This window comes from Mus caroli, chromosome 10, assembly GCF_900094665.2.
Source record: "Mus caroli chromosome 10, CAROLI_EIJ_v1.1, whole genome shotgun sequence".
Taxonomy (NCBI): Eukaryota; Metazoa; Chordata; class Mammalia; order Rodentia; family Muridae; genus Mus; species Mus caroli.
Window position 1 is genome coordinate 71,552,203 of NC_034579.1, and position 18,607 is coordinate 71,570,809.

The following is an 18,607-nucleotide window of genomic DNA, read 5'->3' on the forward strand; positions in this document are numbered from 1 at the left end:
CAGCCAGGGTCACACCAAAGCCTCAGCACACCTCAGATGCGGCCAGGGCCACACCAAAGCCTCAGCACACCTCAGATGCGGCCAGGGCCACACCAAAGCCTCAGCACACCTCAGATGCAGCCAGGGCCACACCAAAGCCTCAGCACACCTCAGATGCAGCCAGGGCCACACCAAAGCCTCAGGACACCTCAGATGCAGCCAGGGTCACACCAAAGCCTCAGCACACCTCAGATGTGACCAGGGCCACACCAAAGCCTCAGCACAGAGAGCACAATTCCTTTTGCTGGGAATTGTGGAAAGGTGACCAGAGCAGCCAGCCACCTTCTTAAAAAAAAAAAAAATCCAAAACGCAACAAAATGTAACACTAGTAATTGTTGAGGAAATTGACCAATTTCTAGAAATACTGCTTCCAAAACACCCCTTTATTTAAAGTTTTCAAGAAAAAAATTTCAAGAAAAACTACTTTATTTTCAAGAAGAAAAAAAAAGGTAAACCATATTTAAACATGTAAGAACATATAGATGAAACTATTCCAAATTTTTAACTCCCAGAGTTAGGGCTGGGAGAGATAGCTTAGTGGTTAAGAGCACTGACTGCTCTTCCAAAGGTCCTGAGTTCAAATCCCAGCAACCTTGTGGTGGCTCACAACCATCCACAATGAAATCTGACGTCCTCTCCTGGTGTGTTTGAAGACAGTTACAGAGTACTTACATAAAAATAATGAATAAATCTTAAAAAAAAAAAAAAAAAAAAAAACTCCCAGAGTTGGCAGAAACACACTAAAAAGAAAGATAACAGCTAAGAGAAACGCTACAAAGCAATCTTCGTGATTTTCAAGTAAACACAGAAAATGCTTGGGGAACGTCGCACATAATCAGCTTTGTGGAAAATGACTGCTTACTCCAGGAAGGGAGCGAGGGAGAGCTACTCCATCTGCTCCAAATGCTCGGCTGGAGACCGAGACCAGACTCAACTTCAGCCACGCAGGGTGGGCGGGCGGGCGGGCGAGCTGCCTTGCTCCTGCCATCCCACAGCTGCAGGACAGAGGCCCAAAGATCAGGAGCTCAAGGTCAGTCAGGCTTGGCTACCCACAGAGCTAGGCTGGCCTGGACCATATGAACTCTATCATCAAATGACAGTAGCCAAGCTCACACAGACCTGGGAAGAACAGCAGACAGGCCTCACCTGTGCATGAGGCTCTGACCCCAGAAATGTACAGGTTATCCCTGCAGTTAAAGCTTTTATCATGAAGCCCCAGACAGACCACTTTTATCCCAAGGGACAGAGAACTTTCAGGATGGAGAACTTTCTGTACGGAGGAGGAAGCAAGGGGGTTGCAGGAGGCTCACACTGGTCTACACCCACTCAGGGACAGATCGCCTCATGCTGCCCTGCTGCTGCCGACTCCCTCAGCAGCCACTGATGCTGCTTCTAACGCTTCCTAGGGAGTACAGGGTCTGAGAGGACAAGCACTTGAGCAATCTCCACAGGGTGCAAGTCCATCCAGGCGACACAGGCATCGGAATGAGAAGGGCAGATGCAGCTAACTCACAAGATAAGGATGTGACTTACTCTGTAACCATCGCTCACGGCGAAGCTTCAGCTTTTCCTTCTTAGGCAAAATGGCCTTTGGCTCTGCACCTGAGGAGAGAGCACAGGAGTAATGAGGTCAGTGTCTGTGCGGCCCGGGGTCTCCCCATCCCTGCAGAGGCTAAGGTCGATGACAAGCCTGTGAGTCCCCAGGTGATGAACAGCCTCAGGCTCATGCAGCAGTGGGTCCCTGTGCTGGTACAACACTGTCAGGTTCTCCAAGCTCAGCTGGACCCCAGTGTATTTGGGGAATGTGAGGATACCACAGCGCTAACACCAGGTCTTGGGCATGACAAACGGTCACCTTCCATGCCAGCATTAGGACCAAAGCATGAAAACAAAGTGCCCGTGACTCCTCCTGTCCTCAAGATTGCTCCCATCCCTGCAACGAAGCCTACAGCCCTGCATCTCCAATCTTCTGGTGGTAGCTTCCCCTGCCTGGTTTTGTCTTCTCTTCCTTGTGCTCCTTGGCCTCAAATAACCTGCTATGGTGTTCTGATTGGCACATCCCTACTGTAATGGCTGAACTGTGTTCCAAATCCAGTGCTGCAGTGCTAACTCTTGGTTCTTTAGAATGGAATGGCAGGCAGCCAGGCATGGAAGCTCATGCCTTTTATAATCCTAGCACTCTGAAGGCTGAGGGAGAACAGCCTTTAAGTTAGAGGCCAGCCTGGGCTACACAGTGAGTTTCAAAAGGAAAAGTAATATGACTATCTTTGGAGACAGGGTTTGATGGTGAGTTCTGGTTGCTGACTTGGCATAATGGATATGTTGGCTGATAAGGGACATTTTTAATTAGGTTGAGGTCGGAAGACCCACCCTGAATATGGGCAGCACCGTTGCAGGGCTAAGCTCTGGACAGGAGGGATGCAGAGGGCAAGCTCAGCACTAGGATGCTGATGTTACTCCATCGCTCTCTGCTCCGATGGTGGAGATGATCTGACCTGCTGCTTCAAGTTCCTGTGGCTTCTATGTCCCTGAACTGATGGGACTGTAACCTGGAATTGTGAGTCAAACAAACCCCTTCTCCCTTACGTTGCTTTCCTCCCTTACGTTGCTTTCCTCCCTTACGTAGTTTGGCCAGGTTGTTTTAGCACAGACACAGGTCTTGGGGCCAAAGAGGTGGCTCGGTGGTTAAGAGCACTTGTTCTCACACAGAACCTGGGTTCAGTTCCCAGCTACTGCACGGCAGTTCACAACCATATATAACTTGTTTTAGGGGGACCGAGACCTTCCTCTGACTTCCACGGGCACTGGACACACAGGGTGCACTTACATACTTGCAGACAAAATACTAATATAAATAAAATGAAAATGGAAAAACCAAAATTTTGAAGGCATGGGTCCCCATACAAAGGTGGTCTACATACAGGGAGGTCCCCTTTACAGATGAAATGAGACCATCAAGGTAGCCCTGATCTGACTTTTCCTTAGATGAAGACCAGGACACAGGTATATTCAAAGGGAAGACCATGGGGGGGGGGGGACGACTATGTGCTGGCCAAGGAGGACCAGGACACCCATGCCCCCATGCCCTGTCACAACTGCTACACCGTTCTCCAAAACCATGGCAACAATACACACTGAAGCCACTGGGTCTGTAGTACTGCCATCTGAGTTAAGTCCACCTTCTTAGACACCGGCCAAGGAGAGGCCTTGTATAGACTGCCAGACTCTGCTGGTCACCACTGCAGGCAGAGAGGGCCTCTAGGCACTTGTCTGGGGACATTGAAGAACACAAGTGGAGATATATCTGCACCAGGAGCCAGAAGACACGGTCCCACTTTTCAAAGGAGAAAACCAAGGCTGACCACTGCATACTCTGTGGTAACATCAGTTGGACCTGTCCCACCGACCAGAAGTTGACTGACTGGGGCATAGACAACCGGGCTATGTGAGCAGAAAGGATAGACAGCACTGATGGGCTGGCTCTGAGGGGCCTGGACAATGCTAGCTGGGCTTCCTCTCTCTAAGGATGGTCTCAGTCCAGTGGAAGGCAGCTGGAACCAGCTAGGGACACTGCCCAGCCAGAGCAGCAGCCCTGCCCATGATGAATAAGAAGGACTAAGTGTGGAACTGAGAACTATGAGGCAGGAGGAGGAGCTCCTACTGGTTACTGGGCCTCGGGCACCTGGGTTGTAGCGTTTTGGTGGGATGGAGGGTGGGGATCGGATCACTGGAATCTTTCCCTGCTGCTACTCTGTCCCAGAACAACACAAGGAAGGTCCATGCCCTTGGCCTTAACTGCCTTTCCCAGACCTGACATGGTTTTAGCCACAGAGAAGAGAGAACATGGTTTTAGTTCCTAAGAACATGTGTAGGAAACATGGTCTCCTGCCATCTCGTACATGTAGATGTTCCTGGATTGTATGATGGAGAACCTGCGTGTCTAAGGATAAACGTGGCAGAAGCAAGTTCTGTCAGGAGAAGCTGGAGAACCTGGTAAGCTGCTTCAGCCTCTGTTGAGAGGACGGGGACAAAGCCTGGGCGTTTGGTGACTCAGTTTCTCCCCATAGCTAGGGTCAAGGTGCTGGGGTCTGGTGCCCATGCTTCCAGCCTAACTCTACCTGTTCATTTTCCCTAGAAGAAGGGCCGGGGCTGTGCGCCTTGGGCTGGGCTGGGATAAGAGGGCCCAGGCTCCGTAGCTACTCCTCCAGCTGGCCTGACAGATGGAACATCCGATGCACTTCCAGTGCACCAGACCTAGGCAGGTGTCACATGACTAGAAGCAATGTCAAACCACAAGTGAGGTGACAACAGGCCTAATAGTGGGATGTCAGGCTGGGGTGGGACTTGGGGTTTTCTGAGGTGCATGGAAACTTGTAAGAAAAATGGGCCTGGCACAGCCAAGACAGCACCAACGGGAGTGGGAGCTCACACAGAAGTGCCCAGTGGGAAGACATCCCAGGGGACAGGAAGTAATTCTCTCTAAATGATTCTTTCAACTTTTGGTAATTGTGCAATTACTCCAAAGTAAAAATAACACCGAGGTCATTGGAGACTGGCCCTAGCAATCACATGCCTAGCACCGCACACAAGGAAGGATGTTGGAGCGGGCTACTGAGAACGCTAGCTAGAATGTGACCTTTTTAGCCCTCCGTCGCTCCGGAGAAACAGAACCGAACAGGCTGTTCTTGCAGATGCAAAGGGTTTGGAATGCTGAGGTCATGCAGAAGCTGAGGCCTGACGCAGCCCTAGGATCCTGCTGCACTTGGCACTGATGGTCACACTCGCTTCACTGGACTCTGCAGTGAAGACTGACGGTTACTCCCTGTGGGCAGAAAGACAGGCCCAGAAACAGGCAGCAACCAGACAGACATGGGTAGCCTCCATGATGAGGACGGGGATGTCTGTGACGTCAGCAGGCCTGTGCTGGCTAGAATACATACACAGAATGAGCTGTGGCTGCTGCCCAAACAGAGGGGGCTTCACAGGAGCACTGTGACAGAACAGCAGCTCAGTCCCAGCTGAGCTGGGGACAACAGAGCTTGGAGGCCTCTCCCTGGCTACCAGTTGTCACGGCATCCGCTGCAGCCTTTATCCTGTGAAGGAAGGAGACAGAGCCCAGCAAGCATTTCTGAGACTTGACAGTACCAACTGCTGTACTGGGGCAGGGCATCTCAGCCCCAGCTTCCTTACCAGAGACCTGGAACTTGGAACAGGTACCAGGATTACTGGGCCCAGGGCAGGCCAGGCCCAAATGCTTAACATTGACTCCCATCTACAGCTTACTCTTAAGGATGAGCAAATTGTTTAAAATAAAATTTGCAACAAAGTGAGACCTAAACCAATCACCATGGACCAGGCTGAAAGCAAGACTACTGGACAGACAGGAAGGGTGAGAACAGCAGTAACCTCAGCCCTGCATCAGGATTTCCCAGTGCCAGAGAGAGATGGAGATGTAACCAGCAGTCCTCCCGGGATGCTCAATGGTCACAGCGCGGAAGGAGAGGGGCAAGCAGTCTGTGTTGGTCAGCCTTCTAGTACTGTGACAAAATAGCTCAGATAAGCAGCACTGGAAAAGCCGTGTGCACCAGGGTGAGAGAATGGGTTTCAGAATAAAAGGAAGTGGGCTGGAGAGCTTGGGCAGTATTAGTGCTGGCCGTTCAAGCCTGAGTGTTTGAACCCTATACCAGTAGCCAGCAACAGTCAACTCTCTCACACTGCTGTGTGACCTCAAAACACATGAGGCTTGCTCTTGTGCACATAAACGTATACGCACTGCATACACAGACTAGTAATAAGGCATGCAGTTAAACTGTAAAAAATAGGAAGGGCTAGGTATCTGTGAGGGATTGTCTAATGAGGCTAAATGAGATAGGAGGAATTACCCTAAATACAGGCAGAGCCTCCCACCCACAGCCTGGAGCCCTGGACTGCAGAAAAGCAGAGAGTGAGTTGAACACAGTATCCATTGCTCTCTGCCTCCTGACTGTGGACAGGGGCAGTGGCTCAGGAAGGCATCTGGGTACCAACGGGCCAGGAAAACCGTACAGTGTCCCTGGGGTTGTCAAGCGCCCCCCCCCCGCCTCAAAAGGCACCTCCCTGTGGAATTTGGGAAATACACAGGGCAAGGGTATCCCAAGAGAGGCAGCTGGGTCAAAGGTCAAGGTCATAGGAAAGGAGCTGCTAACACAAGGTGACATCTGCATCCAGCACACGCAAGCAAGACTTTCCTCTTCCTGTTCCCCCTCCACACATACACACAAATTTTATCTCCAAGCCTACAGCTGCCCTCTAGCCCAGTTGTGGATCGATGGTGGGATTCCCCTCCCTTGAAGGATTTTGAAGTAGCTGGGAACAACCTGTAATAACAGAAGAGCCCCTGAGTCTTCTGGTTCCAAACAAGAGCCACCGGGAAGAAATGACACCTCCTTGAGGCTACCTGTCGTCAGGTGAGGTGGCCTGGGATAAAGCACAGAGATAATTCTCTGAGTACCCACAGGCTGAAGGACCAGGTGGGTCCTGAAGTCAAATGGGCATGCGGTTCTGAACAATGGAGCATGCAGTAGGCCCCACGTGATGTGATGTCACACACAGGACCCACACTGGACCAGGCTCAGCAGGTCACCAAGGCAGGGTCAGATGTCCCTGCTGATGCGTATCCTTTTCTTTTCATACAACTCCAAGTAGAGGCAGGGCCCTAATGGTCAAGCCTCTGCTACAGGGCTGGCTCTGTACTTACAGAGCTAAGGCCAGGCCTCTAGCAGGGCAGGGAGAAGGAGCCATATCCAAGTATCCTCAAGACTGAGCACGCCAGGACCCCAAGAGCCTTTACACCAGGTCCTATCTCCTGGGGTCCCACAAGAGTTCTGGGCAGGACCACCAGCACAGAAGGGCAATTCCTGCTGGGTAGAGGTGGGCACTCAACATGGTCCACTCACCGAAGAGCACAGGAGGCACACAGGCAGTGAGGTTGGCTGGTGAGCCCACACACATATTCTACTACATGTTCTGCTACTGCATGTTTAAACTGTTTATATGGCCTTAAAACAGGCAGCTTTAGCCTGAGGAAAGTGTGGCCCGTCCTGCTATTTGGAACATGTTCCTGTCCCAATCACAGATGCAGACCTGCTTCCTTACCATAGGCCAGCCGCTATGCTCAAGCTCTGGAAAGAGAATCTGGTAGGTCCTGGCACCTTATATACTAAAGCTGCAGGAAGGACAGAACCAGGCCTTGGCTGGCTCCCTGCTGGCTCCCTGCTGGCACGTACAATCACTTCCGCATCACACTCCACAGCTAGGTAACTGAGGACCCAAGGAATGTCACTGGAAGGGACACACAGAAACAGTTACTGGACCGTGTCTGTCAACAGGTGTTTGGCATCTCTACAAGATTTGTCCACCAGTATGTCAGCCTAGCACCCCACAGCTCAGCAGCCAGCACACACACAACACAGCAGCCAAGGTCAACTCATGCTGTGACTTGCTCCTAGAGTTTGTTCCCGTGACTCCCTGCTCTGTGCAAAGGCTAAGCCTAGGAGCGGAATGGAGACAGTGATGCGTACATCCTACTGGCTGCCGTAGCTCTGACTTCACAGCATTCTTCTAAACAATTCCTAAAGAAACTCATCCTCTGAGGGTTCCACACACAGAAGGAAGTCGCTTGCTGCAGGTCCCCTGCCCCAGGACCTAGGAAGGAAATGAGGCTCTGCTGCCCTCTGCTGGCCAGAGTCACGGAGGCCTACCGCTCATAGGAGGGGGAGCCTGAAAATGCACATTCACACTCTGCTAAGCACAGGGGAGGTCAGGGTCTGAAAAGATACAACCAACCAACCGGGCAGGAGCCTGTCATGATGCCTGAGGAGACCATGGAGTGCACTCTGGGTTTCCTGGGGCCACATCACACAGCCTAGGGCTCTTAATGACCTCTTTCCCCGCCTCCCAGTGGCCTTTGCCCCATGATCGAGAGAGACTGGTGGGGTGGTTCCCATGTTTCTCACAGCCTCCCCCACCCTGGCTCTGCTCTCCTCCTCTACAGGACTTGCCTCAGCCTGCCCACGGCTCGGAGCTAGAGTCCAGATGATAATCTGGAAAACGGATTGGTTTGTTTTCTGCAGTCTTCTAGTGTGCGGGCACAGAGAACTGGAAATAAAATCTAAATGTGTGCTTGCAGACTTTCTCCTCTGAACAGCACACAGTCATGTTCTAGCTTCGTGCCCAAGGTCAGCAAAGGCGGTCCCAGACAGCATACTGTGACCATCTGCCAGGCAGCGGCACGACCAGGCTCACTGCATCAGCTCAAGCCTTCTGCACACCAGGTAACACACCACGTGCAGGATGGGGGTGGGAGAAAGACTGCTTCATGCTGTCTGCCACAACTCCTTCCACACCGGCCAAAAGAGCAGGCAGGGGAACCACAGGCCACTTCACGGGAGGATCACACGGGCAAGACCCTCTATCCCATAGGACAAAGGTGAGTTTGTTGGCCAGGGACAGGGTATCTCCAGAGCAGCCTCACTCCTTTTCCCAGGGCGAGAGGTGAGGACACGTAAGTCAGAAGCCCCACAGCACAGCCGCAGAGCCCAGCACCTCCCAGGCTGAGATCTTGTCTGCCACAGGAAGATAAGCTCAGGGAAGCAGGAAGGGGCTGGTTCCCAAGGTACCAACAGAAAGATGAGAGCTGCCACCAGCAAAGCACTCACAGGGACACTGGCCATGCCACCTCCTGGGGCTACAAGCCTGTTCATGGTATGGCAGCCCATGTGTACACATGACGGTCATGGCGATGTCTAGTCTCTTCAGGACCATTCATTGCACTTAGAGCTACCTCAGTTCCTGGGCTAAGTGTCGAGTTGTTTGTGAGAGAGGGGCAAGAGGCGCTGCAGTGATGCATACAGTAAAGCACCCACAGGCAGTGCTGGTGCCCCTGAAACCAGCAGGTCACTGAGATGACTATGGAGCTGTGTATGAAGTCCTCAGTAAATGTGTATTGTCCACATGGTGGGCATCAGGGACCCCAAGGCCTCAGACCCACAGAAACAGCAAAGGCTTCTTCTGGTCCAAGTACAGTGTTTACCATTGATCAGTGAGTACAGAAACCACCAACTACACCTTCAGCCTTGCAGACGACTGCAGCGTGAGACTGCTGCCCTACAGAGAGAGAGCCCTTGGTCTGGCTCCTTGGTGCTTGACACAAGCTAGACTCATCAGAGGAGCCTCCAACGAGAATATGCTGCCATAAGACAAGGCTGTAGGCAATGCTGTACAGGACTTCCTTAACCAGTGATCAATGGGGGAGGGCCCAGCCCACTGTGGGTGGTGCCATCCTTGGGCGGGTGGTCCTAGGATGTATAAGAAAGCAGGCTGAGCAAACCATGGGTAGGGGTAAACCAGTAAGCAGCACCCCTCTGTGGCTGCTACATCAGCTCCTGCTTCTGGGTTCTTGCCATGTTTGAGTTCCTGCCTGGCTTCTCTCAATGAACTGCAATATGTAAGCCATATAAACCCTTTTCTCCCCATGTTATCTTGGTCATGGTGTTTCGTCACATCAGTAGAAACCCTAAGACACCATGAGTTCCCAGACTGCCTATGTGTCCTCCATCGGAGAGAGCACAGCCCGCCAGAGGCTTTCTTGTCCGTGTGTCCTTTCTTCATTCCTGCATTACCCCAGTCAGGTTTGAGCACCAAGTCATGCCCGATGCAGCGAGAGACTGAATCAAGGACTCAGCTCCCTTTGTGACCACTCTGACACAAGTCAGGTGTCCCTCCACCTGCCTGGCTCAGAGACTAAGCTGGCCATGAACAGAAGTAGCCAGTACCAAGAACACAGAAGGTACCAGGCAGCCAGAAGAATGATGCGGAGAGGGGTCTGAGATGCGGACCTCGAACCCTGGGAGACGCAGGCTTTGACCGTCTCAGCCAGGAAGGAGTATGGTAAAGGACTGGGGTTTTCCAACCGCAAGTCCCTCCTACACATGGGGCCCTCCCCAAAGGATCTTGCAGGCATTGTTACGGCCAACAAGCTGCTGATCTTTTGTGCTAGTGGGCAGAGGAAGAGGCAGGTCTATCCTACTTCGTCAGGACATTCTGTGAGGTCTAACAGTCACTATGTCTAGCTTAAAGTTAACTGAGGACAGGTATGTGGGACTCAAGGTCAGAATAACAACTGGAGAGACAGCCAGTCAGAAGGGCCACCAAGAAGGTGAGGGCTGATTAGGGGACAGGTGATACATACACCAGGAAGAGTCCCTGGATGTCTCAAAACCACCCCTAAGGAACTAAAGTTGGCTGTAGACTGGATGAGTCCTACATCAGGATCACCTTTCTCCTGGCGACACCCTGTGCCCAAACACATGAACTGAGGCATCACGGGCACGGAGAACCAGGGCTACGCTCTGGCCAGAGCTATACATGGTCCAAGCCAAGGGGCCATTCCCATGTCCCCCAAACCCATCTCTGCCACACACTAAGACTGCAGTCCCTATGACCCTCTCAAAGAGGCAGGCCGTGGGAAATACATGCAACTAAGGAGGTCAAAGGCCGCTCTATAAAGGTTCTCAGAAGTCAGATGTGATTTGTCCCTTATTTAAGGTTTTATGCATATATATGGGTATACACTTTTTTTGTTGTTGTTGTTTTGGTTTGGTTTTTCAAGACAGGGTTTCTCTGTATAGTCCTGGCTGTCCTAGAACTCACTTTGTAGACCAGGCTGGCCTCGAACTCAGAAATCCGCCTGCCTCTGCCTCCCAGGTGCTGGGATTAAAGGTGTGCGCCACCACACCCGGCATGGTACACAAATTTTTAAAACATCATTTTCTGAAGGATTCAATCAGGTACAGTCTTCAAGCTCTCTCTAGATAACTGTTACATTAACTCTTTTGAGGAAGCGTTGTTATCAAGTTGGGGCAGGTCAGAGGGTGACAGGTGGCTCCAGGATCATCCAAACAACAGGGCCTGACAGAGGTTCTAACAGGAAAAGGACATGACAGAGTTGAGGGAGGCACTGCCAAGGTAAGGCCAAGTTCTTCAGGTCCAGTTGGCAGTAAGAGGGCCCATAGCTGAGAGGAAACCTACGAACATCTTGCTGTCCCAAAGAAGGATATGCTAACTCCTCTGCAGTTGTCTAGCCTGGTCATCGTGCTGAGCCCACCTCACGAATAAGGAGCAAGGAACCAGAATTTGCTGAATGCCTGGACCTTTCTGGATAAGGTAACCTCAGTCTCTACGAGGTGGGTCTGTCACCACTTTATATACACCAAGACTGGCAGTTAAGAAGCACTGACTGCTCTTCCAGAGGTCCTGAGTTCAATTCCCAGCAACCACATAGTGGCTCACAACCATCTGTAATGGGGTCTGATGCCCTCTTCTGGGGTGTCTGAAGACAATGACAATGTACTCACACATATGAAATAAATCTTAAAAAGGAAGAAGAGGAGGGGGAGGCGGTGGCAGCTGCGGAGGCGACAATGGTAGTGCTGGGTGTGGTAGTACATGCCTTTAATCCCAGCACTCGGGAGGCAGAAGCAGGCAGATCTCTGTGAGTTCAAGCCCAGCCTGGTCTACAAAGTGAATTCCAGAACAGCCAGGACTACATAAAGAGAACCAGTCTCAAAAAAAAAGAAAGGAAGAAAGGAAGGAAGGAAGCCACTGGTAGCCAGGTGTGACAGTGCATGCCTTTAAAACCAGCACTTGGGAGGCAGAGGCAGGATAGCCTAGTCTACAGAGCAAGTTCCAAGACAGGCAGGTCTACACAGAGAAACCCTGACTTGGGGAAAAAAAAAAAAAAAAGAATGAGTCTGGTCACAATACCTTCAGCAGCAATTAGAACTGTCTTCACGGGGAGGGCAGGAAGGGGAGGAAATAAAAAAACTGTCTTGACTAGATGGCGACCACAAGGCCTGCCTGCTTTCTGCCACGCTGACAACACAGGCGCAGCATCAATGTTGCAGGTAAGTTATCTAGTGTAAGCACGCTCAGAATTTATGAATGGAATGCCGGGCAGCCCGATACCTGCTTCAAAAGACTCCTTGTGTGGCACCAAGGGTAGGCACCGGCATGTGGCACTCCTCAGCGCTAGTCTTTCTACTTTGGTATACTTTATTGTTCTTTTTTAATTTTTCCTGTAAAAGTAACATCTCCTTTAGTCTTGCTTTGAGACGGGGTCTTTCTACACAGCCTTGTTTTTTCCTGGAACTAGATGTGTAGTCCAGGCTGGCCTTGAATGTAGAGACTGGCCTGCCTCAGCCTCTCAAGTGCTGGGATTTAAGCTATGCAACACATGTCATGCCTAGTGTCATCTTTTAAAACACGGGCTAGTCCACAGGCAGTTAGGCTGCCCTCTCGACTCTCCCAAGGCAGGAACTCACCTCTCTTCAGGGACACCACACTCCTCTGGTCCAGCTCCAGCCTCTGCACCAACGCACTAGGGTCTATCTGTGTCCTGGCAAAGATGTCATTGTGAACGAATGTCCAGTCCTGCAGTCCCAACAGGAGAAGAGAGAGGACATCAAGTTGACCTTTGGTTTGAGAGTCACACAGCGAGAAGATGCTAAGGCGAAAGTCCTCTACTTCTCAGCCGGGGAGGCCCCGGAAGAGTATCTACATCCTTGTTCCCAGATCAGGCCTGTTCCTTCCTGCCCCCATCAGAGTTGGGACAATTAGAGTCTTGGGTAGTAGAGCCACATTAGCACAGGGCCTGAGCACAGCCTCCTTGCAAACATACGCAGATCCAGGAGTAGCTGTGAGGTAAGGCATGACTGCTGCTTACAACTGTATGCATGGGCCCTCCCAGGAGTGAGTAGAGGGAATCCTCTAAGTACTGGTCCTTGGGCATCTCTGAGGAACAAAAACAGGAATTACCAACCACATAACCCTCCAGTGAGGCAAAGACGCGGCTGGGTGAAGGGACATAAAAACAATCTCTGTCAACATAAGGCTTAAACTTGAGCCAAGTTACCAAATTAAAAGAAAAATGGGAAAAATAAGAATCAATGGCTGCACAGCACCTCCCGTGGGTGTGGGAGAAAACAGAAGCAGCTCTCAGTTTGGCCACAACAACAAATAAAAGCTGGGCACAGTGGGCTACAGCCTGGGCAGAGGGAAGTGACAAGCTGGGTGGGCTAGGGTGAAACCTTGTCTCAAAAGAATAATGAAACAATGAGATGAGGTAAAATAAAAATAAGTAAGATCTCCAAAGCCAAAGCAACAAGCAAGAGCCAGGGACACGGGTGGATGCCATGCTTTTAACCCCAGCACGTGGGAGGCAGAGGCAGGTCAATCTCTTATGAGTTCAAGGCCAGCCTGGTCTACAGAGTGAGTTCCAGAATAGTCAGGGCTACATAGAGAGACCCTGTCTCAAACACACACCAGAGACAGAGACACAGAGATAGACAGAGGCAGACAAAGGTAGACACACACACAGTAAGACTATGAATGAATCTTAACTAGGAGCTGGAGAAATGGATGACTCGTGGTTTAAAGCACTTGCTGTTCTTGCAAACGACCTAAGTTTGGTTCCCAGCACATACAACCATGCCTAACTCTAGTTCCAGGGGATCCACACCCTCTCTGGCCTCTCACAGTACCATGTGTGCATGCGGTATAAACATACATGCGCTCAAAACACATGCATAAAAGATTTTAAAATAAACCTCATCTGTCGAATGACATTGTGTTGGCTTTACAGAAGTATGAAACGTGGTGCACAGTAAACGCGTGAAAACCCCGCTTTAGCATTACTGATGGGAAGCCGTCGGCTCCGCGGTCCAATAATATCCCTCCTGTTGCTCCTATGCAAACTAGAAAACACTGCCGGGCAGCTGAAGGAGGAGCACGAGGCAAAGAATGTAGCCTGTGTGTGGATGTATCGTGCAACCCTGACAATATTGTGCTGAGTGAAAGAACCCAACACAAGAAACCAGTCTCCCTCCATTCACAGGCTGTTCAGAGCAGAAGCCAAAAGCAGATTTTTGGTTGCATGGGTGGATGGGGCCGTGGTTACTGAACCTCAGGCATGCCCTCTTCTTTACTTAAAGCCCCGTGCGGACTTTAAAGAGCCTTTGCTAGAGCCCTGAGACATTTCCAGAGCGTAGTGGGATGCTTTCCCCCAGCGATGGAGCTCACACCCCAACCGAGAAGGCATGACGGCTAAAGGTGGGCCGGGTCAGGACCCTAACCAGAGTGGCAGGAACACACACAGAAGAGCGACACCCAACCATGCAGGGCTCCTGATCTTTGGAGATCCGGCTCGGCGGAGACCTGGCCCGACACGCACCCCACACCTCACCTTCGCCACTGCTCCGCCCGCCGGGGCTTGTGGGAGCGCGGGCTCCGAGGCGCGGGGCACAGGGCCGGGTGCAGCCTCCCCGTCGGGTCTCACGGCCGCCCGGTGCACACGAGCCCGCAGCGCCCTCACTTTCCCCATCTTCCCTGGAGGTTTCCGCCTGCTAGCAACGCCGCCTCACTAGTGGAAGAGCCTCCCGGAAGTGCTCCCAGACAGCCGGAAATAGAGCCGCGGCTGCGTAGATCGGCGTTCGGCCGGTCCCCGGAAGTGCCTCCCGTAGCGCGTGCGCAGTTGCGGTGCTTACGTCGCGCGCTCCCGCTAGCGCGTTAGACGTGTGGCGATGTGACTGCAGCCAAGAGCCAGGGAAGTAAAACTATAGAAGCCTCCGGTGCACGTTACGCCATGTTTCTATCGCGCGCGTCTGGAGTAGGGAGACAGGTTCACGTCGGTTTTACTCATGCGGGTCTTTATGTGTGCAGCATGGCGTTTCGTCCTTAAAACAGGTCCTGGAGTTGGGGACTTTGCACTTCCACTTAAATGGGTACCAGATGGACCGAGCGGCCTTCGTCTTCCTGCACAGTCGGCTCCGTGTCCAACAGCCCCTGTGCACCCAGTGCGGTATTGCTTAAGGAAAGCAACGACGAAGGGTGGTTCCAACTCTTCACCCAAATGACACCTGTAAAATACAATACAAAACCAAAGTGAGCTATAGTTGGAGCCACAAAAGAAAGTTGGTTCCAGGCACAGCCAGGATAGAGGCCTTCTGCCTTCTTCCCTTCTAGGGTAGAGAGCATCCTGGATGCCAGGACGTCTCTGCTCAGGATCCACAGTGAGATGGGATTTGTGGGGAGAAGGTGAGCCCAAAGCGGAGTCCGGTGCCCCACAGTGGCTGAAGTAGCAGAGCACGCCAGGGAGCAGAGCCAATAAGCATCTTTCCGATGCGGTTTCTCATCGGGGGCTGCCTCCAAGTTCCTGCTCCTTCCCTGACGATGAGATCCAACCTGTAAGATGTAATGAACACCTTCCTCCCCACGCTGCCTTTGATAAGTGTTTTTATCACAGCAACAGAAAACAATCTAGAACAGTGAGTGGCTGCAGGCCAAGCAGTGCACTAGGTGTGAAGCTGAGACAAACTAGATTGAATCAGGCGACTTGGAGAGACGTTTGAGCCAGAACAGCTGAATTGAATCAGCCAGTCAGAGTTCGGAAAGAGCTAGAAAAGGAGAGCGTAGTCAGCAGTAAGCCTCCGAGACAACAAGGACATCAAGCGAATAAAAGTTACTTTCGCAAGCCTGTTTTGAGATGACCTGGGAATAAAATCCATTGAACTCTTCACAACCTGGTTCATCTCCCCAGAAGATCTGGCAGCCAGAGCCACCCTAAAAGTTAGCCTGGCTTTTACCTAGGACAGACCCTCACCCCACCCCCACCCCCTAAATGTTTTCTCCTTCTCAACCCTCAGCAGTGTTCCTGTGCTCTGGGCTGTCCGCTGGACCCCAGGTTCCCCCATGGAGGATGAGTTGCTTAAGGCCAGTTCCAGGGCACCCCAAGGAACTCGCAAGTCAACAAAAAGTTAATTTTTTAGAACCCTCAATTCTTCTTCCTGCCGCCTGAGGGCGCTCGTGTCCTGCGCTTCCCTGGCTCCTGGCAAACTAGTTTTGCAGTTAGAGGACTGTACAGCTAGTTTTGCAGTTAGAGAGAGGACTGTACAGGTATCTCTGGCTAATCCCCCCCCCCCCCCCCCCCCCCCCCCCCCCCCCCCCCCCCCCCCCCTCGGGCTCTAGACCGCGACCCTGCTCCAATTCAACTAGAGTGTAGGTGTGAACCACCACCCGCAGGCTGGTCCACTGATACAGCTACTGGGAGCCGGGATGGGGGTTTGGGGCGAGGGGAGGCAGACACTGTATCATCGCGCCCAGCCCTGGAAACACAACTGCCAGACCCCACAGGAATCAGCAGGGTCCAGATCACCTCTCAGTTCTTCCCCAGCCCCAGTGACTGATCCAAGACAGTTCTGCCTGGCTTTTCTCGGGGAGGAGGGCTCCCTTGAGCCTCCCAGGGAGGTGGCCAAGTTTGCTGGGTCCACCTTTCTTTGTGTGACCTAGCCAAGGCCTGAGCTTTTTCAAGCCTAGTTTCCCTGTTTCTACAGTGAGAGTGGGGTGGGGGTTAGAATGAGCTGCTTGAGGACTAAGAGAAAAGTGAGAGCCAGGAAGTGACCCCTAGCAGCTTATAGTTGGAGATCACAGATTCCCAGGGCTGGGCAGAAAAGAGGCTAGTCTCACAGTGTGAAGGGCCGGAGCCCCAGGCACAGGGCTGGCACAAACACACAGCATCTCGGAGGCCCAGGACCTTCTGGTGACAGAACCTGCAGCACAGAGTCCTAATTTGACTCTGATCATGGGTGCTAGACCAGCCGCTCAAGGCAGTGGGGCAGGGAATTGGCCTCCTGTCCTTCACAGCTTCTGGGGGGGGGGGGCTGGCTGAGCACCAAGGCCCAAGGTCTTCCAGCCACCTGGGTCAAACTGCAAAGGGCACAGAGCAACTTCCCAGGAGTTCCCTGAAGTCTGGTGATCAGGGAGATGGGGAAGGGCAGGCATGGGTGTCCATGTGCCGTTACCTCCCAGACCCTCTGGTGTGTACATTGATGAGAGGCCAAATCTTTGAAGATCAGACTCCATTTTAGAGAACCTGACCTAAGTTTGAACTCGGGTAAACTAACAGGCTGGTACCTAGCATTAGTTTCCAAGTTGCCCCCCTCCTCAACAAAACCTGAGCCTAGCTCCAGTCTCTAGGCTAATTCCCAGCAAGACCAGCATCTCCAGGTTATACCCTCAACATGACCAGTATCTCCAGGTTATTCCCCCGACAAACCTGCATCCCCAGGTTACAAGCCCACCCCTGCCTAATGACCACCAATGCAGAGGGGAACAGAAGATAATTTTATGATCTGACTCCCAGATTGAAAAGCCACAGTGGTTTTCCAATTAGATGCTTGCACACTTAACCCTCCCCCTGCCCCCAGTTGCTGTTTGTATAAAGCCTTCCCCTGATAGGTATTTGGGCTCCCCCAACTACCAAAACCGTCCCGAGAGATGGTGGTGCATTGGAACGGCCCAAGTTAGCTCAAATAGAATAGAAGCTAGACCCTGCTGTGAGTTGCATCAGATTGGTTCCTATCTGTTTGTTTTGTTTGTTTGTTGTTTGTTGGGTTTTTTTTTTTTTTGATTTTTTCAAGACAGGGTTTCTCTGTGTAGCCCTGGCTGTCCTGGAACTCACTTTGTAGACCAGGCTGGCCTCGAACTCAGAAATTCGCTTGCCTCTGCCTCCCAAGTGCTGGGATTAAAGGTGAACGCCACCATGCCTGGCTTCCTATCTGTTTTTTGAGGGGGTCACAAACACTTCCCTGGCACTACATTGATGCCACTGATTCTGTGGGCCTAGGCTAATTAGGAAGGAACCTGGCACCAAGGACAGAGAGACGACCACTGGGTAGGTGTTACCTCTGCCCCAGTGATCTTTGACTTCTTTCTAGCTTTGTTGATGGCTGGAGTCAAAACTGTATTTGGGTATCTTAGTACCATTTGTAGTCAGGTTATCTCCATAGCTGAGATTTTCCCGCAGTTTGGGGTCTCCCATCACACTTAGCTCCTGAGACTGAGGCAGCCCCACACTCCTACACTACAGAGGAGGAAGGGCCAGCAACCCGTCCAGGGTGTGTGTCCCTGCCTGTTCTGTGGGAAGCCACATGGTGACACCCAGGGCGGTTCAGAGGAAATGAGCAAGGGGAAGACCCATGTCACAATTTCAATAAAGTGCCAAGAACCAAGGGGACTGAAGATATGAGAGGCCCCAGTAGAGAGCCCAGATGGTGACCCTGATGCCCTTGTCCTTAGAGGTCAATGATAAGATTAATCAAACTCTATCTCTCTTTTCCCATTGAGTCAGCCTGCTGAGTAGGTAGGGCTGGTTGCCTGGGCCTGAGTGCTTCCATGAAGTTGACTTATAATAACCTCCTTACTTATTATAAAATGAATACAGTTATTTAATAATTCAAAACACAGAAGAGTCAGCTAATATGTTAACATCTCCTGGATCCTAGTGCCCAGAGTTACCTGGCTGCTTCCTCCCGGGTCCAGGGGCCCATCATGAGTTGACTGCCACCACCGCTGCTGTCTTTAGATCTTGACCAGCAGTCAGCACTGCCACTGTTCTTACACTTGCTTTCTGAGCCCTAAGGTGGCCCAGCTACTTTTGTTTGTTTGGTTGGTTGGTTTGTTTTTCTTTTTTCTTTT

At 51.7% G+C, this 18,607-nt stretch overlaps 1 protein-coding gene across 2 annotated transcripts in view; it reads right to left on the reverse strand.

Annotated features, from left to right (window-relative positions):
• Nucleotides 1-14,558, reverse strand: part of Fam207a (family with sequence similarity 207 member A) — a 31,846-nt gene extending 17,288 nt beyond the window's left edge. For both annotated transcript variants that reach the window (XM_029482815.1, XM_021174343.2), the window contains exons 1-3: nucleotides 14,319-14,558; nucleotides 12,400-12,508; nucleotides 1,574-1,642 (exon numbers count right to left, since the gene is read on the reverse strand). In XM_029482815.1, coding sequence (XP_029338675.1) covers nucleotides 1,574-1,642; nucleotides 12,400-12,508; nucleotides 14,319-14,456 — 316 coding nt within the window. In that variant the 5' untranslated portion in view covers nucleotides 14,457-14,558. The remainder of the gene's footprint in view (nucleotides 1-1,573; nucleotides 1,643-12,399; nucleotides 12,509-14,318) is intronic.
• Between the last annotated feature and the right edge of the window lie 4,049 nt (nucleotides 14,559-18,607).